Source organism: Zootoca vivipara, chromosome 3 (assembly GCF_965207765.1).
Source record: "Zootoca vivipara chromosome 3, rZooViv2.hap1.1, whole genome shotgun sequence".
In the NCBI taxonomy this organism is placed as follows: Eukaryota; Metazoa; Chordata; class Lepidosauria; order Squamata; family Lacertidae; genus Zootoca; species Zootoca vivipara.
The window spans coordinates 83823615-83849390 of NC_142586.1; the positions used below are offsets into that span (position 1 = coordinate 83823615).

Sequence of the window (25776 nt, forward strand, 5' to 3'; positions counted from 1 at the left end):
CTAGAACACTTAGGCTACAACACTTGCTTAGATTGTTCATCATTGTAACTCTCCTCCAAAGACTTACAATGTAATTTAAAAAGGAAAACCAACCACTGAGTTTATTTCTCTGCCATGCAAAGCCAATTATCAGATAAAGCCCTTTGCCATGACATCCAGCTTCTGCTGCTTTTTATAAGTCTTCTCATACTCTCCCCAAATGCTAGTTAACATTTTACTTAGAAAGCAGTTGAAATACAGCAGAAATATATGAAAAACCAACAACATTGTGTGCCCATAACAAATACACATCTAATCTAAAGTATCAAATGGAGTGGAAAAAATGGAATGTTTTAGAATCAGAGAATATAACAAAGCAGCTATTAGGCTGTTCAGATGTACATCAAGGTATTCAGGCTGTGTTTTGCGCATATATATATATATATATATATATATATATATATATATATCAGTCATTCAAAAGGGCAGTGTCACCAAACTTCACTTAGGAGACACGAGCACATGAAATTCAAGTATTTTCTGTAGACTATGGACAATGGAAGGGCACTTCTGAGACAAAACACAAGTTTGCCACTGTGCTTTTCTTCATTTTAAATCTGTCATCTGCAATCTCGCACCAATCTGTTACTAAATTTTAAATATTAGTCATATGTACTTTTCATTATCACCAGGTTTAACTGCAGATATTTTCTTGTATAATAGAAGATATAATGTCTCCATAAAATTGGTTCTGTGTCTAAGTTAGTGCTTTTGTTCATGGACCTTCAGCTCACGACTCAACAGAACTGGCATAACTTGAGCAGTTATTGTTCAAGTTCCCTAGTCAGGACTGCCAATGTATCTCAACTCTGACCTTTAGATACTCAGCCCTTCTGGTTCAAAGCATCCCTTTGAAGGAGAATGGAAAGAGAGCTTCATTGTGCGATTCTGAGCTTGCATGAAACAATCAACATTTTCCACTCTGCGCCTAGACATGATCTGAATTCAGTTTTTCAGAAATCAAGAGTTAGTGCAGTAACCAGCCATGTTATACATACAATCAATCCAAACCAGTCTGATTTCAAAATCAGAACGTCATTCTTAATCAAATACTGAATAGGCCCAATAACTCTAGGCTTTTCTTCCTAACTTCAAGCATGACCAACTCCCCAAAGGGAAAAGGAACCCTCGAGTTATTAGAATTGTCACTTCACAGTGAGTAATCAAACTGAGTAACAAACAACTAGAGATAACATCCAGCTGTTGAACACTTTCAGCATGCTAATGCAAGGAGGTGGTGGCAGTGGAAAATGCCAAACATGGTACACCTTCCTCTTTTCCCTCCTCAAGCATGTCCATCTGTTCAAATCTGTGTTAAAGGATCTTCAGGAAGCCAGTAACAAAAAAGAAAAAGCTGTTATTCACGTTGCAGCTTTTGCAGTATTCACTATGTTGTATTCATTCATTAGCTGCTCATAAGGCACAGATATCTCTAAATCATTATTGGTAAATGTAGATTCATCAGAGGATGAAAATGTCACCAGTTTTTTGGGAGACTCGGGTTCCTCTGCAAGATTGTCATCCATAGACGACTTTGAAGTTTCTTCATCATCTGAAATATCCTCTTCATCCTCATCTTCATTTACAAATGTTATATTGGCATTTTCAAAGATCAGGGGTCGATAGTCCCTGGAGTCCCATGCTTCCCCTTCTTCCTCACTGATCCGATCCAGTTGATTTACAAACCCACTGCCCTCAATTGCGCTATCCCCAATTCGCCTATCAGTTAGATGCCTCATAACATGAAAGTTTTGGAGTCCCAGAGAAACTTCATCATAGTCAAATAACTTGCTCCTTGTGTACATCACTTTGACATCTTGGCTAGAATGTTGCAAGGCTGGCTTCATTGGCTCTCCATTTAGGATTTTGTCATTGCTTGTTTTCAGACCCTTCTTTCCAATCTGCTTGATGAGATCATTGTAAGTCTCTTGCTTCTTGGAAAGGAAGCTGAAAATGTTCACATCTTTTGGGTTAGACATCTGAAGAGCTTTTTTTGTAGGAGGGTGGGTCTCAAAGGACTCCTTCCTTTTTTTCCTTCGTTTCTTGATTGCTTTGTGGACCTCAACAAACATGCTGACCTTCCAGTTAACAAAGAGAGAAAGCCATGCTAAGCCTAGGTAGATCCACAGCTCCACAAAGTATCTGTAGAGTGAATGGTAGGTCATATTTGGATTCACACCTGAAAGGAAAAAAACAGAGAACAAAATTATAGCACCATACATACATACATGCCTTAGCATTAGCTTGACATTTTCATGTTTCACAAGAAACACAGGCAAGTTGTGCTTGCAATCCATTAAAAATGAGATTTTTAAAAAATGTGAACAACTAATTGTATGGTCTAATTGTAGTACCTCTCATAACTTAAAATAGTCATATGGTACTTTGGGATCAGGGTCAGCCTTTGTGCCTGAGATCAATTACCAAACCTCAACAGTCTGTTCTGCAAACTTTGAGTGTCCGTAATTAAAAAGACTTGTCACATAATATTTAAATTCCAATAACTGCACAAATACGCTGACAGATGTTTCCATAGTTTGACTACTACAAATACACAGATAATATACTGGTAGTAGATGAATCGTTCATCTAGAGCTTCACAGCAAGTTTAGAAGTAAGAAGTGCAAAGACCTAGTTAAGAGTGGTAGACTTGTAATCTGGTGAACCGGGTTTGCGTCCCTGCTCCTCCACATGTAGCTGCTGGGTGACCTTGGGCTAGTCACAATTTGAAGTCTCTCAGCCCCACTCACCCCACAGAGTGTTTGTTGTGGGAGAGAAAGGGAAAGGAGAATGTTAGCCACTTTGAGACTCCTTCGGGTAGTGATAAAGTGGGATATCAAATCCAAACTCTTCTAAAAAGTTGGGGGTGTCTGCCCAATCACATTATTGTAAGATGGAGCAAGTGAACAGCAAATCTTATTAGCCATTCATGGTTTCTCCAAGGCAACATTTCATCCATTTTTACCCTTCTTTCCTTGTAGCAATGCTTGCATTGAACAAAGATAAATTGTCATGAAGACCTGTCCTGCCTAAACATGCCTGTTTAAAACAAAAGGTCCCTTTAGCTTTCGTTTCTTCTTCGTTTCTAATTTCCTGCCTCCTTTGAATCTACAACTGGAGCCTTCTTTGTACAGGATCTTGTTTATCAATGAATACCTAGGCAATCTCCTCATCATGTAACACATTGGCTGCCCAGTTTCTAGCCCTAATAGGTGTTAATGGTGCTTTTCTTTCAGACCTACTGGTTGGCTATCTTGTCACTCAGAAAGCTTCTGGGCACAGTCTCTAAATTTTTCTTCTTAACAAAAGTATCTATAAAATGGTTTTGGGGATTTGGCATGCATTTGTGACCACTCATTTGTACCTGCCCCTTATGTCTAACTACTTGCCCTCAAGCTACTGAGTGGGCACATTGGGAAGAAAGAGGGGATGGGTGGACTTTTACGCCCAGCGTGACTGAAGTGGGTCTTTATTTTCCAAATTATACACCTAAAGAAAGTGGGGAGTCCTTGCATCTCACTAGCGTAGTGGAAGGGTGGTGGTAGCGTTTCCAAAGGGTTAGTGCTGTGGTTAGTGTTTTACTCTCCCCAATCAGGGTGAAGTTCTTCCTCACACCAGTATTATTTATTTTATTTGTTCAGTTCACAAAGCAGCTGGTTTGCAAAATGTCAGTCAAATCCCAAAATACAGCCAACAAAATACTTACAAGAGCAATCCATTAAAGCAAACATTACAACAGAACCTACTATGGCACCATAACCATACAGAGCAGCAATCCTTCAAGTAATACTGAGCCTCACACAGTAACATAATGCCAAACACGAGGCTGAACCTATGCTTCTTTACATGGGGTGGGATCCCAGTAATGTAAGAGCTGCCAGTGCCTCAAGGGGGAAAAGATCCCGCATTCAGACAAAGGCGGCCCTCAGTGTGTCACCACACAATGAGATACGCTTGCTTGTGGGATTAAAAAAGACAGACTGCAACTGCTGTTCTCAGTTTAATAATTTGCCCTTCCAATGCTTACATGTAATCTGATGGTTTATGTCAGTTGTGCATGCACCAAGAACCACCCACATGACAGCCCATGTGATTTTTCTTATTTGCAGAACTGGCAATGCCAATGCCAATAAAATGTGGAGATGAGTCACTTATACAGTGGTACCTCGGTTTATGAACACAATTGGTTCCGGAAGTCTGTTCATAAACTGAAGCGTTCATAAACTGAAGTGAACTTTCCCATTGAAAGTAATGGAAAGTGGATTAATCTGTTCCAGACAGTCCGCGGAGTACTTAAACTGAAGCGTTCATAAACTGAAGCGAACTTTCCCATTGAAAGTAATGGAAAGTGGATTAATCCGTTCCAGACGGGTCCGCGGAGTACTTAAACTGAAGTGTTCATAAACTGAAGCATGGGTGTAATTGGTTCCGGAAGTCTGTTCATAAACTGAAGCGTTCATAAACTGAAGTGAACTTTCCCATTGAAAGCAATGGAAAATGAATTAATCCGTTCCAGGTGGGTCCGCGGCGTTCATAAACCGAAAATTCATAAACCGAGGTTCCACTGTATAGGTAAACACTCTTGTAACTCCACCCACTGACTTTGCAGTTGGCGGTTGTGTTAATAAGTGCTGCAAACTTGCAAAGTATTAATGCTATTAGCTGCCAAGGTGACATGAACTGTTACTGACCAGCAACGTAGTCTCCAAATCCTATGGTGGTAATAGTGATGAATGAGAAGTAGAGACCTTCAATATAATCCCAGCCTTCAGTCACCATAAAGACAAAGGGAGGAAGAACCAGGTGGATCAGGACTCCCCAGAGGATGAAGATAGCAGTGCATGTAATTTGTGCTTTTCTCTGCAATAAATGAAGGGGGGGGGATAAAGATGAATCATTTTGTTCTCTTCTTGTGCATTTTGCATTAATGAAACAAAACCACAACAACCGTCTATCCTGTGGCAAGAATGTAGCAACTGCAGCTAAACTGAAGGAAGTAGATATAGGAAGTAAACAAGTAAAATGCAGGTTCATTTGATTTTCTGGTTATTTCTGGACATGTTTTTTCTTTCTGTTTTCCTGCTGGTAAATAAAACAAGAAGTATCTTGGCATAAAATCATCACACCATGGATTTTCCCATAGCATTTTTGCTTTGTGAAGCATTTGTGTGGATCCTGCCCCACAGTTTAACAGTTAAATCACAGAAACCTCTTAGTAACTACCATTCTCTCTCAAGTTTCTAACTTGTAGATTTTTTGAAATGGAGGTTCTTTTACATAAATACCTCAGCAGAGCAAAATAATAATAATAATACATGGCAAATACATAGTGCAAAACCTGTGTTGCAATAAAGCTATATGACACAATGTGATGAAGTTTAAACCAATAGCAAGTTCTTTCTAGCCAATGAAGATTCACCCAGCACCCAAGAAAGAGGGAAACAAACAAACCAAAAGAAACCCCATCTAGCAGAAAGAGCGGATTGCTCAATCCTACGAGAACATAATGTATTTCTTCAGCTTGATAAGCCTCAGCCCCTCAAAACAGGGAATTTAGAGGGAAACAGAAGAGTACAGAAATACTGTGACAAAGGGGAAGGAAATATCATTTTAACAGATCTGGACAGGGTTCCAACCTTTTACATTCTGAAGCATATGCCACTCATTCAGATTCTTTGCTAAGCAACAGCAGGAAGCCAGTGACAGTTCTGGTTCTGCACTCTTTTTTATTTAGAATTTACGTGAAGAATCTGGGCAATGTATTCTAGCTCCATATCTGAGCAATGTATTCTAGCTGCAATGTATGGACAGTCTTAGGACTATAGGATGGACCAAGAAAGTAGGGAACAGAGGAAAGAGGGGAAGTTCGGGCAGAATGGAAGGCTGGTAATAGCTACCAAGGGGGGAAATTCACAATCATCTAAAATTGTTTCTGATATGTTGATATGTGAATCATGGGTAATTTTCATATACATATCCTTTGCATTTTTTGTGTAGCTCATGCATAGGAATTTGCACTAAAATTTCAAACTGCTTAGCTGCCTTGGTTTTAACTGCCCAGTACCAATTTATACTGCAAGCTGTTCAGGCGTGCATCAATATTGTTATCGGTAAGGAAAGGTGATCAATTGCATCTGAGCTGCTTCTAAATAAAGGAAATGTTTTCTGCATCATCTGTCTCATAGATTGATTTTAAAGGTCTTCAGAGTTCCATGCATCCTGTGCCGGCAATAAGATAATCAGAAATTCATTTCGTACCAGGCTTACTCCTCTCTTTGTCAGGAACTGGCCCAGCCTCTTGGCACGTCCTCCAAAAAACTTTCCCAAAGCACTGATCCATGTTAAGCAGAGAGGAACACCAAAGAGTCCATAAAATATACAGAAAAGTCGTCCAGCTACAGTCTTCGGAGCAACATTTCCATATCCTGAAAAAGAACATTGTATTAAAAAGTTACCAATGCCATTTTCAAGCACCAAACAATAATAATTTATTATCTGTGAAAGTTTTTGAGCTTCTTCACACATGACAGTTTTGGGTCCGACGTCCTGCAAGATTTTTACTTGCCTCTACTGTGTAACATATGATCATTTAGTAAGTAGCATGTCAGTATTATCATAGCCTTCATATACGTATCAGACACACATGGGCACTCACTGCAAACAGTAATAGGATATGAACTGGGAGTGCCTGGCGTGCTATGGTCCATGGGGTCACGAAGAGTCGGACACGACTAAACGACTAAACAACAACAACAACAACAAAATATTCTGAATTACACATTGCATCCACAGAAGCTGGCTTCAGAATTCCGAGTCCTAAGATTCTATGCTTTCCACTTTAAAACGAGTGAAGTTTTCAGCCCTTAATAAAGACATTTGAAAATGAGTGGATAGACAGTGAAATTTCAGAAGCCAGTCAGTAACTATGGAGCTGAATACTGAACAAGACATTGTATTTGCCAGGCTGTCATCTCATGATGATTGATCTGCAATGCTGGTGGAGGAACCACTGACTTAGCTGCTGCTCTGTGAAAACAGCTCTGTTCTGTGCTGTTCTACATTGTTAGGAAGATGGGATCAGAAGATATTCTGTTTAAGGATTCAGACAGGTTATATATGCCATGAAAACTGACCCCAAGCTTTATTAAATACTATATGGCATATACCAAATTGCTCAGTCCCGTGCCACTGAAAGAGAGAGAGACAAAAACAACTCTCTTCTGCTTTCAGTCCTCATGGCTTTACCACCTCTTGTGGTAAGTCAACAAGAATATTCAAGTTTAAGCCAGTTTTTGCTTTCTTGAACTGTTTGTACAAAGTTTTTCTGGGCAGGGGGAGGAGGAAAGAATGTCAAGCTTCCTTCAAATTATTTTTAATAATTGTAACAAGTAGAACATAGTGCTTTATTTGGTTATGCAATAAGGTTTCTACCTCCCCATGCCTACCTACTCTGGTCAGTATGTTTTCTAACACTATGCATGTTCTTTCTCAAGACAAACAGACTGTGGCTCTGATGTTTTCCTACATCTTACAAGATTTTTTTTAACAACATGAAAAATTTTGCAAAACAAAAAGCAGCATAAATAAACCCTTTAACACTGTTTTCTCTCCTTCTCTCTCTAGGTTGCGAATGAGGCACAAATAATAAATAAAGCTTCCATTGATGCAGCCTAGAATAGCATTAGCTTCTTCTTTTTTGCTGCTGCATCACACTGTTGACTCATGTTAAGCTTGTGGTCTACTAAGACCACAAGGTCCTTTTCACATGTACTGCTGGCAATCCACGTGTCCCCCATCTTATATTTCTGCAGCTGGTTATTCCTGCCTAAGGGAAGAACCTGACATTTGTCCCTACTGAAATTCATTTTGTTAGTTCAGTTCTCCAATCGGTTAAGGTCCTCTTGAATGCTTATTCTGTCTTCTGCACCATTAGTTACCCCTCCCAGTTTGCTGTCATCTGCAAATATGATGAGCATCCCTTCAATTCCTTCATCCAAGTCATTTATAAAGATATTGAACACCAATGGGGTCAGAACAGAACCTTCAGGCACCCAAATTGTCTATTTTTTCCAGGATGATGTGGAACCATTAGTGAGCACTCTCTGGGTTTGGTCAGTCAACCAGCTACAAATCCACCTAACAGCTACCTCATTCAACCCACATTTTATCACCTTCTTTGCAACAATGTCATGGGGACTTACGCATTATTTGCTCAACAGAGCTTTAAGAAGGAGAATATTCAGAAAGCAATAGCAAGCCGAATACTCACCAATGGTTGTAATCACAGTAGCAGCAAAGATGACAGCATTAGGCCAGTTCCAGTAGTTGAAGGTGTCATTGCCATCAATAGAAACCCCTTGTCCAGCAGCTTCTGATACCACCTATAGAAAAAAAAAACGACAGTGGTCACTCAAAATGCACCCAGAAAGTTAAACAAGGAAAGTCATTCTTTCATTGCAAAAGTATTTTTGTCATTACGAAAATAAAATGCAGTCATGGAAATGTATTTTACCCCATCCACAAATGTTCAATTTTTTTTAGAGTGAACGTATCAGTGATAATTTTAAGATTGGCAAGAAAATCTAGTACCTCCCAGCTTATAATATTTTTCAAAACCCTATTGTATTTAATAGCTGTAGATTTTGGAAGTAATTGGAATTAAAATAGTAACTATTCAAAGCTGTAGAGCTATCTTTGGTATTAGATTCTGCAGTCATAAAAACACTTGGGATAGTCTATAGTCCAGTTTTCAAATGCAGTAAGTGATTAAACTGAGTTTGAGAATGATTTCTTGGTGTTGCTCTAAAGAACAAGCAATGTTGTTTTGGGTCTTATGAAGGCCAGAGCGTAAGCATGGTGAATGGAGTCTTTTGGCAAAGCTGTCCAAATGAAAACAGTACAAGCACAGTGGAGTGCTTGCACACTTGCTGTGCTCAGGCAAGCCTCCATGAAACTAGGCTTTTCAGTTTATTTTTCTTTGCCTCATTTCCTAAATGAATTTCATGCTATCAGGGCTAACTGAGAAAGGGAATTGAGTGCAAAGAAACTTTCAGACTTGCTGTCCCAATTTGAACACTAAATATTTATTTTGGGCGTTTTGTGGCAAACGAGCCCATTACTGCGACTTAAGCATTTCAGTGTTTTAAACATTTCTCCAAGTACAGCAGTTTTTAACAAGTGTGGCCTCGACTTTCTGTGGGCATTGCTTTGGGACACACTGAACTTCCAACCTTTTTTATTGGTCCATTGTAGGTTGCATATACTAGTATTGATCCCAGCAAGAGATATGCATTAGTTGGAGCCAATGAACCAATAATTTTGTTTTTCTTAAAACAAAACTTTAAAACCAAAACTGCTTAAGAGAATTGAAGAGGAATTTTGCAATCCCTTCAGATTTTCCTTTCAGGGATGAGGGAGAAAGATGTCAGGAGCCTGGGGCTTTAAAGGGATGATTCACGGTAAATATTAAGGTGTGGATTGTATGGCCAACCTCAGCACCTGCATATTCACATAACACCTAGTGTCTCACAGTACAAACTGTCTGTGACATTACTAGGACTCTCACACTTCCCCATAAGTGAAGAAACACCCTTGCTTTTGCTGAATTCCAGAGAAATCACTCTCAACCTACTGATAAAAAGGGCAAAACTGAGTGCACGTATGCTTCAGAAACAACAGTAGCCTTCAGAAATGGTGAATATACTGAACTTCACATGCATGAAATTATGTCAAAACCTGCCCCATGTCATGCATATACCCGACAAATGTAAGTAGCCCAGCAGGTAAGGACCCGATAGCAAAATGAGCACATACGTTGTATTTATAACACAAGAAGATGAAGAAAGATAAGATATAAACAAAGTTAACAAACTGCTGACCCAGCTAAGAGGCTATTTCCACAATCAGTTAAGGCCGCACTCAGAAACATAACTAGTGGAACGCAACCCCAAGGACTATGGTCTAATGAGGCAAGCCATTTGTGGCAAGACTTTGGCGATTTTCACTATGTGGTCTCTAAAATGCAAGAACAAATGTGGTTTGCATGGGCATGATTTAAGTTATTGGGAAAACATGCAGCACTGCTGCACAGCGCAGGCTCCACCCAACTGAGTGGACTGATTGAACTGCCCAGAGCCCTTTTAGGAAGAGGTCTAGCAATTCCATTATCTCTCCCAGTTACTCCTCTCTTAAGGCCAAGTGATATTTCATTACCTCAGACTCCCACAGCAAAATCAAAGAATCTGATTGCCTTATGCTGTTAGGCCATCCTGGATGTCATGATAAACCATGATTTATTGTTACATAATAAACTGTGGTCTCATCCACTACCCCTTTCCTCTGACAGGGTTGCAAAGGGGAGATTGGAAGCTTTCACTTCCATTTTTGTGTAACATCCAAACCCTTAATCGTGGCTAATCTTAACTATGGTTTGTTTTTTAAAAAATACAAGACAGCTTCTTAACCATGGCTTAAATTTGGCTTGTTGCACAGAAAACCAGAGTTAAGATTAAGCACAGTTTGTTGGGCTGGGCAAAACAAGCAGCTGTGCTTAATAATCATAATAAAAAACAGAAGTGAAATATTCATATGACTGTGCCAGAGGGAGGGGGTAGCAAACATAAGGGTCAATGTGGCTCAATTCTGCCGTGTAAAACGATGGTTTATGACAATGTCTGAAACAGCTCAATATGCTAAATCTTATGCAGATAACTTCATTAACCACAATCTCTGTTCAATTCTGCATTTCAATCTATACCCTTGTCTGCAATTCAAAGAGTCAGTGAAGCAACACATGCGTAATCGTTTCTTCTTCCTCTCGCATACAGATGACTACACTGGGAAGTTTCTATCTTACAACAGGCCACTCGAAACAACTAGGCTCACAGAATTTTGGATATGCTGCTGTTAATCTGAGGCACCTTCTCCCCTCCCTCAAAATTACTTAGATTTATGACAGCATTAACAGGTGACGGTTATTACAACTTTCTTCCAAACTGGCTTTCTTCCATTCCTCATATATGAAATAGCAGACACAATCTTCAAGTGCTTGCGTTTCAGGATAAAGAGGTGGGAGGTATAAATCAGCAGATGGAGAGGAAGAGCATATCAACGCAGTTCATATCCTGAGAAGCTACAGGGCCAACTCTTCTCATTGCTGTGTCAACATTTCACAAGTTCGCGCTCACAGCTGTTCTTCTGCCAAAGCTGCACCTCCCTCTTGTCCCCATTGGCATGCTTTTACCTATGAGGAGCTACGGCCTTGCTTGACACAGCTTTCTTTCTTTTCCTCATGTCTTTTGGCTTTAATAAATCTCAACATGGAACTGAAGCAATATGGAGTTCATTTCAAAATACACAAGCCATAAAAATTGAGGACACTTCTGGAAGCTGAAGTGGTGTGACACAGAGCAGGCATTGTCCTGTTTGTTTGTTTTTGTTGAGAGGGCTTAGTTATTATCAGAGTATCTAGAGTTTTATCCTAAAGGCATTCAATTTTTATTTAGAAATGGAAACTCACAAGTCTTGTTTCTGTTTTTTGGTGTGGTTTTTTGCATGCGTCAGCCATGCACGTGTGTAGGATTTTTCTTAAATAATTGGAAACCTGCTTTTATTTCATAAATTCTTCTGATTCTCTTCAGCATAATTCAGTACATGGGGCATATTTTGTGCCAACTCCTATTGTGGTGGTGGTGGTGGTTGTCATCCATTGGTCTCAAGAGACAATAGAGTGTGCCTCCAGGGAAGAAGACAAACCACTGTGTTAGCAGCACTGACATGAACTCCCCGAGAGCAATAGGTTTGGTGTCAGCTTGGCTGCAGGAGTTGCTGGAATAAAGGTGTACGAGGTGCCGTCCAAGCGTCTTACGGTAGGGACTCCACTCTGGACTAAGTGTAGTCTCCTTAGCATTTTCTTCTCCCAAAGATATTTCTCAAGGCAACAGAGGTTTAGGACCAGAGTTTTCCTTCTCATAGATGATGAGCCACATCTGCTCCAGCCTTTAAGTAATTAGGTACTAGAGGGACATGAAGCAAAACTGCTATGCTTACCAGCATATAGCTAGAAGCCATACACACAACTCACGTTTAAAGGCACATGGTAACCTACCCACAAAGCTAAATCACATGGCTCCTGCAATTCGAGTCCCTCAAACTTTAAAATTGCTGTTAACCCCTGTTTCCTTAAAGGCTTAGGGTGGATAAGTTTTAAAGAAATAAATTATAGTTCTAAGAGCACAGAACCAACAGGGATCTCTTCCAAAATTACAATCTCACCTCAGCTATGTTAATTGTTGCTTACAATGCCTTAGGATACATGTACAACCTTGAAGCAGACACGACTTAAACAATTGAGATTAAAAATAAAGAAATCACGAGGCCGGAAAGAAGTGAATATTGTTGCATGGTATAAAAAGAAAGTAACAACTCTGAGCTGAAGACATTCCACAACACACTGAAGTACCTAGTTGGGTCATTCAAACAATTTAACTAGCAAGCGTTGTGTTTCCAAGCGTTGTGCTTGGAAATCAAACAAAGGGTCTGCTGGTTTCTCTTTAAGGTTTCCAGACTCAAAAGAGAGCAGGGCAATTAAAGGCACAGAAGTCCTGTCCTCTATTGAGTCTGGCAACCCTATGTGCTTCAGATTTTCTTAAATTTGCCTGTGAAAGGTTGCTTTAAAAGTTTCAGCATAAAGAACCGAAAGGGGGTGGAGAAAGGCAGAGCTGAAGCACCAACATGTGAATACCGGTAATAGAAGCACTGCCCAGTTTTTCAGCAGCTCCTGAGGCTTCAAAGAGATGCTTCCAGATTCCTCAGCTTCTCTTCAATCATAAAGGCACGTCTGAAAAATTTCGACACTGCGAAGGAATCACCTGATTCCCCGACAAAATGGCAGCTCCCAAGTCCAGCTAAAGCCTTATAAAACAGCTTGGTGTTTTTTTTTTACAACTGCACAATATTATCAGAAGGTATACTAGCACAGTCACAATTCTTATCTGTTCAGATAAAGCAGAAGATTATGGTCATATAAAACTTGTTTTGCTGCAATAGGTTTCATCAGATGATGCTTATACTTATACACCTTGGCACAAGGCTGTTTACAAGTCAACACAAGTAGAAATAGCACAGGCACTGATAAAATTAAGCACTAGCCAATTAGGGACCAGACATTCAGTGTGATGATGGCTAAAAGTAGCTGAGTTAGATAAATGGCAATGATTTCTGGTCAATGCTAACTAACCAGGAATGCATTGCCTCTCTAGTGCCACAAAAGGTTTGTTCTGCAGTTGCAAGAAATCTATCCTTTAATATGGAAGCACCCAACACTTGGAACTCCCTGCCCATTAATATGAGGCAGGAACTTTTACTGCATTTTTTGGCATCTGCTAAAAATGTTTTTGTTTCAGCAAGCCTACCCAGGAATGCAATTTTTGCATGTGATTTCAGTAAGTATAGTTGTTTATATAAAAAAGAAAATAACACCAGTAATTTTTAAAGTGTAAAATGCCACTTGTTTTTAATGTTTGCTTTTTTTATATGTCTCTTTTTATATGTCGTTATCCATGTTATATGTAGTGTATTTGTCCTATGTGACCCTATTGTGCTATTATTTTCCTTATTTGATGAAACACTCAAATTTTAGAAATGAGAATCTGCATTTAATGCCTGCTTCCAAGCCCCTTATGTAATTTCTTTCAGGGTAGGGGAACGTCTGTGGATCTGTTATCTAATCACAGGAACACACAAAATACCAACGATTTAGCCAATCACAACAAAACAGCCCAGGAGCATGGGGTTTGAATTTATAATCGGATGAAACTTCATATCACTGTTCCTCTTTCAGCAGTTTTTTTAATTTTAACAGAAGCCAGCAGCAACAGAGCAAAATAGTAGGAGACAATAAGCCCTCCAGCCGCTCTCCCTGCAGCCCTACCTTTGATTTAATCACTTGCCCTTTGGAGAGAAGGAGGAGAGATCAAGGCAACAAACAAGAAAGAAGACCCAGAAATTGGATAAAACATAATCACATGGGTCTACATAAAAACAGCAACACAGACCAGCACTGACTCAGTACTGAGACAGAAACTTCTTCGCACACAAGAAAGGGGATTCTCCTCTTCTTTCTGTTTGGAACCATTTTGACGATAGAGAAAGGGTGGGAAGAGACCGAAGCAAAGAACTTTGGTGCGGAGCAAAAACAAAGCTGCAAAAAGGGGGCAAAAGACCAGATCACATGCAACGAGGAAGATAAGCTGCACCACTTCTCTTAACCGTCGCTTAAGGTGTCAACTCCTTTCCAAGCATTGAATAGGCCAGATGTGTATGTGCAAATGTGTGTGTAACAAATACATTCCTAGGAATTAGGACTTCCTCAGAGTGTATCCAAATCATGAACACTCAGGCCTTTGGTTACTGCCCATCCCAATTTCCCATCTCAGACATAAATGGTAATGTTATGAATGTTCACTTGGCCTCTGCCTCCCCAGCTGCTTGAAACCTACTGGCACATGACCAGGGTCAGGAGCAAACAGCCAAACAAGCAACTCTTATAAGCAGCCTCAGGCACTTGACACAGCAGTCTCTCAGGGACTCTAGGAAATTGACTTAGGATGGCTGTTATATTACTCTCTGCTTCCCTCTTACTTCCCACCTCATAACATTATTTGAGATTCAGTTTAATACTTGACTTTTCTGGGAATGCTCAGTGACCTTTGGGGGAGAGAGAAAAACAAACAGGTGAATTGCATTGTCTCAAGCTGGCAGGCAACACCCTAGAGGTTTGCAACCTGTGGGGAATTTTACACTTTCATTTAACTGACCTTAATAGAAAAGCAAAATTCGAACGGGTTAGGGGTGAAAGAGTCCAGGATATGAGTCAGCATCAACATTCATGTGCACTTGCATTGAAGGAAGAGTGGCTCATTAATCATATATATATATGCAAAAGCCAGAGATACTCTGAGATGATAAGTAGCTGCATATACCAATTCCCATATCAACAGGGATTCTTTTAACAGGCTCATTACTAGGGGTGGCGAACTTGTGGCCTGCCCAGATGACGCTGGGCTACAGATCCCAGGGCTGGCCCATCCATGAGGTGGACTGAGGCAGCTGGCTTAGGAGGCAGAATCCAAGGGGCGTCACTGCTGGAGAAGTGAGGAGAAGTGGCTTCTGGCGAAATCGTGGGGGGGGGGTTTTACAGGAAATCTCAAAAGATCTTGCTGGAACCCACCACCATGTAATCCTCGGTAAGTGAGGCTGCAGCAGGGGTGGCACTTTCCCATTTTGCCTCAGGCAGCAAAGATGCAATGTTTTGAGAAGCATTTCACGTCTATCTGTTTCAGCCACAAGTGGCTGTTTACTAAACTCAATTTCCCCCAAATCTTGATGATCTCTTCATCATGGCCCATGTCATGGTCGTCTGCAAAGTTTGTATCCTCTTCTTGGCAGAGAAACATATCAATTACGTGTGGAAGTCTACTTCACATTTACTACTGTAGCTAAACTGAACCCCTCACACCCTATAAATCAGTTGTCTGCCATCATCTCTTGAAATGAGATCAATGGGAAGTCTTATATGGTATGAGGACTACTTACTTTGTTTAGAGCAGGCATCCCCAAACTCGGCCCTCCAGGTGTTTTGGGACTACAACTCCCATCATCCCTAGCTGACAGGAAGTGGTATGGGATGATGGGAATTGTAGTCCCAAAACATCTGGAGGGTCGAGTTTGGGGATGCCTGGTTTAGAGATCTAACTGGATCACCAAGTTATAACTCAGTCAACATCCAATCTTATCACCCATCTCCCTGCAAAGGGTTATCATACACTTTACTAGTAATGTTGCCAAAATGACAGGGGCATAAACATCTGAATACATGGGTTGCCTTACTCATGAGAAACATATAAAGAGCAAAATGTTATTTCTAATTGAATCATTGCCCCAGCGTAGCTGATATATTAGGAAGATACAGTGGTACCTCTACTTACGAATTTAATGCGTTCCGAACGCACATTCGTAAGTCAAAAAGAAATTGTAAGTCGAATCCCATAGGAATGCATTGGGAGAAAAAAAATCGTTAGTCTATCTAACCCTATCTAAAAATTCGTAAGTAGAAAAAATCCTATCTAAACCGCATCCAATATGGCGGACGGAGCTCCATTCGTAAGTACAGTAGAAACATTCGTAAGTAGAGTTATTCGTAAGTAGAGGTACCACTGTAGTAACTTACTTCCTTTCAGAAGATTCGTAGCAAGAGCATGAGACTCTTGAGATTAGAACCCCACTCCCTCTTCTGCTTCATTGGCAGAGCGATGTAGTATAAAATTAAATGAGCATAAATTTAGCTAACTCCATCTGAAGACAATTTAAAAGAACTTTGGCTTATTTCTTATAGGGGAACTTGACTGTGAATTAGCCCAAAGGCATAATGGGAGCCAGGTAAATAGAGCAGGAAACTAGGGAAAGTTCACATATTGTCCTGGCAGATCATATCTATATTCATAAAATGCTGACTTCCAAACAGTAGTTACATACAGCATGACCCTTAGAAACGGAGCATACAAACATAATGTAAGAAGGGCCCTGCTGGATCTAGTCCCCCATTCTGTGCTCACAGTGGCCAATCAGATGCCTATGCAAGCAGCTGTGACTTGGTCATCATGGCTAGCAGCTACTCATGGACAGACAAATTTAACCTGGAAAACACTATATATTCCTTACACTGTTTGTGACCCTCTCTAGCACCCAGATATTCATTGCAAACATTGAAACATAGTTGTGAAAATTGTTCACCTCCCCTCACAGGAGTGGATTCAGATTTTACTGCTGCAAGTGGCACCACTCCCCCCCCCCAAACCCGGACATCTAGTTCTGAAATGCATGAGAAAACAGGGCCATCACATGAAGTGGACCTGCATTAGGAGGTGCATGTTGACTCCCACCCTATACACTATTGTAGTTTCTGAAGACTAAGCTATCTATGAGATATGTAAGAATTGGTGCCAGTTTTGCTGCTCCACCCAAGCAAGAGAGAAGCAGGGGGGGGGGGGGAAGCGGGGAGTGTTCAAAGTACAGACGTTAATACTATTTGCACTATTTGATAGCTGTTTAAATTTGCTAAGGCCTTTATTCAGGTTTTCATCTGTTATTGCCTATTGTGAAGAACTGATTGTTGCTAGCAGATACTGTTTAATCATTTCAGCAGCTGTTTTGACTTGCAGTTATCTTTCAAAGGAATGGAATCAAAGTTCAAAGTGCTGTTGCAATTTTTCCACTGAAACGCGAACTTTTCTCAGCTGTACAGGTGCAGCTGGATAACTTTATGCACCACATAAAGTGCATAAACTTTATGCACTCACCACCTGGTGAGTCAGGCCATAATCAAATTAAAATTTTGGCTATGATCCCCCTCTTATCAGCTGGCCTATGTGCTGCACACGTTTTTTATAGAACCAAAGTGAGTAACATCACTGTAGAGAAAAGTGAAGTTAAAACATTCAACACAAAATTTAAGGTTGCAATCCTAACGATGCTTATTTGCGAATACATTTGGTTGGAATCCATAGGGCCTACATTGGAGTAAATATAGCTAGATTTGGGCTACCTGTTAAACCTATCAACCGATTAATAAGCAAGTGGATAATAAAATCTACATCTCAGCAACACAAATATATGTAACAACTCCTGCTGGATCAGAGTGTATGTAGTCCAACATCTTTGATTCAACTTTGGGCTGTCTGATTCTTCTGGGAAGTCTACAGCTGGCTATGAAGACAAAAGGCCTCCCCTGCTGTTCCTCCCCAATAATGGCTTTTTAATGCAAAAAGCGCCAAGAAACTAAATCATACTTTGAGAGAACAGCTTTGCTCTTTCAGATCATTTTTGTAGCATTTATATAACAGTACTACTGAGTGTTTGCATATTTTGGGGCTTCAAGGCATGATGTCTCATTTATTGCTGTTCCTCTGTTATTTACTGTGCCAGCAACCTAGACTTCCATCTGAACAAACCTCTGTTTCTTACCTAACAAAGCGCCCAGAGCTTGTGGCAAAGTCTGAAATCTAAAGCATGCATTTTACTTCTGATTGCTGCGGGAGAGGGAGGGAGGAGATGCCATCCAAGATTTTGTTGTTTTATCATCTACCAGCTGATTTGCCAGAGATTTAGAATTTCTCCATTTTTTAAAAAGGAAATGGGAGAGGGAGGGGAGTTATGTTTCATAGTAGCTATACTCTGCTTCATCACCAGCCTTTGTAATTATATCTATCTATATCTCTATCTCCTAACGACAGCTCTGTTACAAGCACTATTTATTAATCAAAGGGTGAGCAACAACTTCAGTGCAATAATTTTTTTTTTTAAATGTAAAAACTAAAACATATGTATCATCTCACACCACTACTTCAGTGAGACTCACCAGAAGCCCACAAAACCAGAGCAGTTTCCATTGCACTGAATGCTGGAATCACTCAGGCTCCAGTGAAAGGAATAAAGCATGATCTGAGATACGAGGCATAACTAAACTAAAATGAACAAGGCAAATGTTTCTGTTCCACTTGGAATGGTTTTATGGGTTTTAGAATTGTAATTGTTTCTATTATTGTATACCATGGTGAAAGAGTGGGTAAAAAATATCTAATAAACAAACAAATAAACCAGGTTTTAGAATATGCATGTAAAGTGAAGATTGTAACAATTAAGCTTAAAGGAAACCTGGATCTTAAAGGATCTGCAGCAATTGGTTTTCCTTTGAACAAGTCTGAACTTTGCACTGTTAAGCTGGGGGCAGAATCGGAGCAATTAATGTTGGCACTCAACATAAATAGCTGTTTAAAACAAGCTAAAACCATGCTGCTTCAGTGCCAATGTTACAGGCAGCTTTAGAAGCAAAGGATATCTTTACATACATTTACTATATATTAAATACTTCTTTTTGATTCCTCGTTGGGGAATTATATGGTTCCCTAATCTGTTTCCTCATAGGTTACTGATAAAATGCTACCAGAAAACATAAAGAAGATTGCATTGTGGTGGCAAGCTAGCAGTATCTGACAACATGTTGTTGCACACCATTCCAGTCTCTGAGCGGTGTGAGATTCCAGGGGTCCAGTTGCTTGCCCAGGGTTCTGGTTTCCTTTGGAACTGAGGCACAGCGGAGACTGTGGTGTCTTTATTATAATTACACACATACTGTGTTTCTCCTAAAATAAGACACGTCTTATATTTATTTTTCCTCTTAAAAAACACATCACGGCTTATTTTCGGGGGATGTCTTTTTTTTTTATTACCGGTAAGCATGGTACAGCATTATTAAGTATGGTACGGGGCTTTCTTGCGCCGCCCGCTGAGCCTGCTGCTGGGTCCCAGGGCTTCATGCGGCACGGCTGAGGCTGCTGCCGGGTCCTGCAGCTTCGCGCGCCGCCCGCTGCCGGGTCCCTGGGCTTCACACGGTACGGTGCGGTGCGGTGCGGTGCGGCGCGGCGCGGCGCGGCTGGGGCTTTGCCCTGGCACCTGAAGCATTCGGATCATCGGTCGACCGCGTCGCTGGATGATTCCCTCTCCCTTTTTAGCTCTCTCTCCTTCCTCCACCAGCCCTTACCTTCACCTCTCTTCCATTTGTTTTGTTTTTGCAGCGTTTTTTTTTACAGGCATCCGTGGAGCAAGAGCACGGTGCCGCGAGCGCTCACGGCTTCTCGAGCACTGGCGGGGTGGCCGCGCAGGCAGGGGACTCCCAGCAGCTCGGAGCTGCTGCTGAAGAGAGCGCACATGCCACACAAAAACGGTGCCGTTTTTGTGCGGCGTGTGCGCTCTCTTCAGCAGCAGCTCCGAGCTGCTGGGAGTCCCCTGCCTGCGCGGCCACCCCGCCAGTGCTCGAGAAGCCGTGAGCGCTCAGGAGCGGCGGTGTGTGCGGTGTGTGCGGCTTCAGCAACGAAGCTGCCTTTTCTCTGACCTCCTAGGGGGCTTTCTGCGGAGCTTCTTCTCGGTTGGAGACGCCTGGGGGCTAACTCCAGCAACGGCTGCGTTGGAGCGCTCGCGCTCCCCCTTTCAGTTGAGGCTCCTTTCTTGCAGCTCCTCGTGGCGTCGGACGGCATCGGGGCCAGAAGGATCAGCCGCCGCTTACTTGTTTTTTGCGCACGTGCCCGATTCTTCCGCAGGGGAGTTCCCGGGTCTCCTGCTACGGCATCAAAGCAGGGTTGAGGCGGCTATTTCCTCCTGCCCAGGAGGGTCCCGCGAACGTCAGGGTCGGGTAGGTACCGGTACCCCAACACGTCTTATTTTGGGGGGATGTCTTATTTTTTTTGGCTTTAAAAGATCGTGCCATGGCTTATTTTAGAGGCACGTCTTATTTTAGGAGAAACACTGTATACAACCTGAGCCTATGATGATAAAAGGGTTCAAAGCATTCACTCCAAGAGGGTCCTGTTTCTCCCAAGCTCTTCCAAGCTCAGCCTTGGAGCTAAAAAGAAATCATGTCTCTCTGACCCTCTGTTCAGCTTGCTGCATTTAAGAGCCTGGCATTTCTCTCTCTCTATCCCAACCAACTGCAATCGAAATATAGCTCTGCTTTTTTTCTGCTAACTACTGTTGCGGTTCGAGGACCCGCCCCCCGCGAGAAATAAAGACACACATGGTATTTGAGTTAATGGGTAGAATAAGGCCACAACTTTATTGGTTAGAGCAAGTGAGAGGTATTGGCTTAGGCATTGGACTCTCTAGCAAGCGTGACTCCACCCCGCTCAGCGGGGGGTCATATCAGGTTAACACCCCAAGGAAGGAGCCTGTTGATGCAAATACAACTGAAAGCTCCCCCTGGTGCCACCGGGGGTCGTGCCATGGCCCTAGCCACCAGCAGGGCGTCGGACGGGATCCACGACCGCCGGATCCCTTAAGGGGATACCCCTATAAGAGGAGGGTTGGATGATGGCCACAACCAGTCCTCGAACACACCAGACAACTCCATATTTCAATGCTTACCGCCACCCGAGCCAAAGGGCTCGCCGCCAATACCCTCACCACTGTAACCAAGCCCTAATGCTTCGTGTGATATCAGCTAGCCAGATGTCATTTTCTTGATTTGAAAGATGCACGCCATCATCACGGAAGAGAGCCGCCTCACTGAACCGAATTTCAGGGTGCTCCACAACATGGCCCTCCATGTAACGCAGTTTGCGTGCCAACACGCGATTCAACAGTTTCCTGGATTTCTCCAAGGCCCGCGGGTTATGGCTGTCGCGCCACACACCCATCTGCAGCACAGTGTATCTGCTTTGTTTAGTTGCCCATTACCTTTCTTTTGTTATCCATTATGGCTCTTCTCCCAGGTGATTTCCTGAGCACGGGGGGGGGGGGGGGGGACTGGTTTGGCCTGTATTTTGACCATAGCTGTCAAGTTCTCCCTTTTTTTAAAGGGAAATTCCCTTATGCTGAATAGGCTTCCTCTCAAGAAAAGGGCAAACTTGACAGCTATGATTTTGACACTGCTAAATTCAACACTTGGCAACCCATATTAACACTCTAAGGCAGGCATGTCAAACCTGCGGCCCTCCAGATGTTTTGGCCTACAACTCCCATGATCCCTAGCTAGCAGGACCAGTGGTTGGGGAAGATGGGAATTGTAGTCCAAAACATCTGGAGGGCTGCAGGTTTGACATGCCTGCTCTAAGGTGTCTAAGCATTGAATAAACTCCAAGAACCACTAGACCCAGGAATTTAGCGAAGGATCTGGCATTCACAAACTCATTGCTATATGAACCTATGTTCATGAAGACATTGCAATAGGGGAAGGTTATGCATGCTGCCCTCACATACATTAACAAAAAAGGTAAAAGAAAACTTAAATCATGGCATGTAAATTGGCAACTATAAATTGGGTCCTCTGTTTGTCAGTTGTCCTGCAGCTTACAGTGCAAATGAACACCATACTGCCAACAAAAGGTTACCAGGCATCACAGACTGCTGGATCACACCCAGAGCAAATCACTGTCATCCTTGAACTTTTGACCTACTTCCATGATGTCAGAGCAAATAAGCAGAAGCTAGGATGAAAGCACAATTATTCCATCCTTACATGTTGGTTTAACACTGAACTTACTTTCTATTTCTTTTCCCCAACTGCAGAAACCATTTCTAGTTAATAAGTTACAAGCATCCTTGACTAGAAGGGCTATCACCGATTACCAGTCCTCTTAACAGATACTAATCCTGCAAGTTAATATAACTACACAATGGACATGTTTTACTTCTGAGACAACTGGAGTGGGGGTGGGGAATGGCCTTCCAGATTTGGATGATTTCCCCCCATTTAAAACAGCCAAGAATTATCTCCTTGTCATGAAGTTTGGAGAGTACTTCAGAACAGAAAACAGAAATCAGTGTCAACAGTGGTTAAAGACAAACAAGCAGCATTTGAGAAAGAGCCTGCTGTCAGAAAGCCGAACAATTTGGTGCGGGCAGATTTCTTCAGTACAGAATTCCATTCAAAGTGTTAAAGCACATTATAAAATTGAACAAAATCAAAATATTTAAATGAACTACCATTAAAATGTGGCTATCCCAGTGTCGTATTTGTCAGAGTACAACTTAAAACCCTCATTCATGTGGCATGGACCATGGTTTAGAATTATGTGCAAACCAAGCCCAGTGCCTTAACTATAGCTTATTAACTATGGTTCATTAGCAGAGATAAGCCATGGATATTTGTTGGCTTACTGAACTTAACTATGATTTAACATTACGTGCAAACATGGGGACTTCCTTAACTATGCTTTAAGTGTGATTGGACAATAGAAATTGCCCACCAAGCAAAGACACTACGCAAGAGCAGCTGTAAAGCAAAATTTCTCTCAGTGCTAAGCCATTGTCACTGCCAACTGTGCCTGGTAACAATATCAGTTTCCCTACCAATGTGGCTTTTGTTTCACAACTGCAACATGCATAGCAGAGGAAAACTTAAAAGGGACCTTTTTGAATTAATTTCTTAGTCCATGTTTGCACTGTTGAAAGATTGCACTGTTGAAAGATTGCAACTAAATGCAGCTATATTACATGCCTCCTTTAACCTATGGGGAAGTGTTTTAAGTCATGTTTATGTGCCAGATACCTGCTGTTCTAGGTTTCAAAAACAATTCACACAGGTAGCAGTAGACACAATAATTATGTCACACTTTAACTCCCTGAACTGACCTACGTGAACTAGGTTGCCAGTGCGTGCATTAAGCAAGGATGTGCTTTGTGGTCTTTAACTTTCTCTAAATTTTCTATAAAGTGCAGTTGGGGAAATACAGTCGATAACCATTGCAGCAGCAAAGTAGAGCAAGTAAAAGTGTTAAGAAACTGTGTACTGCTAAGAACTCCAGGTATTTCCTTGATAGGGGAAGGTGGGGAATTACCGGTAGCTGTTGACAAGAGCAAGTGAAGCACTCAAGAGAAAATTTTCACACCTCCTCTCTAGCAGCTGGCCAATGGGAAGGGGTTCTGTGATCCAGTAAGCAGGAGCAGGGTACCTCAATGGCTTTCAGGAGAGCAAGGAGAGGGTGGGAAAGTGGGGGGAGGAAGCAAGTCAATGAATAACAGAACAGACCTAGGGTTGTTTGTTTGTCTGTTTGGATGGATGGTTTTTGGCTTAAGCTTGGCTTGTTTCACAAATTCTGAGTTAATAAAACCATAGTTTGACTTAGTGTGATATATGTGGCCTATGTATGAGGATGAGAAGTACAAATGATGCCTGTGCTCCTAGATACAAAATTTTATTTATAGTTAATCTCAAAAACCTCAAACACAAGAAAAACATAGACACTGCTCCAAGACAAGCTTGGAATTCAGTTGCCTAAAAGAGAACTAACAGCCTTAAAAACCAAGTATAACAAAAAGTATGACAAAAAAATGGACACCAGTATTGATAACTTCTGTTGAAATAGTGTGATCTTAAATCAAAGTGAGATACAAAAGAATGGTGCATCTTGTTTTCCCTGCAGAGCTTTGCAAACATCTACTAGCTCAATCATCAGCAGATAGATATTTGTTCTCCAGAAAGATTAGCTTGGTTTTTCGAGACAGATGGCAAATGAAGTTTTGCAGAATTTTGTGATGCTTAAAGGCGGTGCATGGAAAATTACAGAAGAGTAATTGACCAAACAGAGCATGTCTGCCTGAGGACAGGACTCCTCCCAAGATCCACAAGTACACACTTTCATTACTTCAGTGTTCTTCCCCTTGGCATGGAGAACAAGGATTCATTTTTTTTAGAGAAAATGGGAAAATATCCTGGGAAATCAGAACCACTGTTGTGTTATTTTAAAAGAAGAATCTTTCCCCTCGTGTCAGCCCTTTTCTACTATACGTACTTCAAAACACTACAATCACCCCAAACTTAAGAATGCAAAGTACAAAAATGATTTGGTTTTAAAACAGTTAGCAAGATGGCTCACTTTATAGAGCTAAGCCCCCCAGGCCTGAAATTGCCACACTCTTAGTATTTTATCAACAAATAAAATTCAAGTGGTGTAAGAATTTAACAGAAATGAGAAAACACTCTAAACAGCCACATCAAGGGTGTATTGGTTGAAAGGCAATGTATACTACTATAAAATGTAAATATAAATAAAAAGGTACACAGTCAATACTCATGCATACGAACATATTTCAGAGTTAGTTAACCTGATGTGCCAAACAAACCCACACACAGGCTGCTGCGGGAGGTTTCTGTTCCTGAAAGCTCTGGAATCTTACTGAATTCTTAAGAACAGTAATTTCGATCGTACCGTAGTTCCTCCTTAAAAAATTACCTAAAATTACCATCCTATGCACACTTACTTGGGTGAGCCTTATTGACCCCAGCAGAATTTACTTCCCAGTTTGGACTACATGTATCTAAAGCAAAGCTGGCTAGCCTGTGACCCTCTAGATCAGGCATCCCCAAACTTCGGCCCTCCAGATGTTTTGGACTACAATTCCCATCTTCCCCGACCACTGGTCCTGTTAGCTAGGGATCATGGGAGTTGTAGGCCAAAACATCTGGAGGGCCGCAGTTTGGGGATGCCTGCTCTAGATGTTGCTGGACAACAACTCCCATCATCCCTGATCATTGGTGATGTTGGCTGAGGCTGGTGGGAGATGAAATGTAACAACATATGGGAAACCATAGGATGCCCACCCACTAAACTAAACCTCACACAGAAACTAGACACACTCCCACTCAAAGAGAAGAGGTATCTGACTCACATGCTCCACTGTAGACTCCACTTGTAGGTACAATACACTGAGTTTACAAAATCTTTATGTTCAACTTGAAACAGCAAGTTCATCATTTCATAGTGAGTTTCCATCTAGTTGTCCTACATGTAAACCAAACAAAATCCAAGAGAACATCCATCCCATATAATTAAAAAAGGAGAAGCAGCTATACAAACTATCCAAGGGTGAGTATTGCCAAACCAGTAACTGGTTACTGTGTCATGAAACAGCAATTTAGATAACTATTTTAGAGGAGTCATTAAATAATTGTAGTTAAAGAGACATGTTCAGTCAACACAGGTGGTTTAAGAAACAGCATGGATAACTGGGGGAAAAATCTCTTCCCCACCCCAAAGTACTGTAATCTGCTTTTGATTCTGCACAACAAGCATGTTGTCTTACAGTGCAAAGAATCTGGAGTTGTAACACTTGCATGGGTGATACAGTTTTAGTTCACATGTGACTAAACATGCAAATTATCTCATTTTCAGTCTGTGTCTCTTTTTG

At 41.4% G+C, this 25776-nt stretch overlaps 1 protein-coding gene across 2 annotated transcripts in view; it reads right to left on the bottom strand.

Annotated features, from left to right (window-relative positions):
- Positions 1 to 699: 699 nt before the first annotated feature.
- The window catches only part of KCNK5 (potassium two pore domain channel subfamily K member 5), a 38117-nt gene continuing 13040 nt past the window's right edge, over positions 700 to 25776 (bottom strand). For both annotated transcript variants that reach the window (XM_035108135.3, XM_088666583.1), the window contains exons 3-6: positions 8309 to 8420; positions 6298 to 6464; positions 4731 to 4899; positions 700 to 2218 (exon numbers count right to left, since the gene is read on the bottom strand). In XM_035108135.3, the coding sequence (XP_034964026.1) occupies positions 1401 to 2218; positions 4731 to 4899; positions 6298 to 6464; positions 8309 to 8420 (1266 nt within the window). In that variant the 3' untranslated portion in view covers positions 700 to 1400. The remainder of the gene's footprint in view (positions 2219 to 4730; positions 4900 to 6297; positions 6465 to 8308; positions 8421 to 25776) is intronic.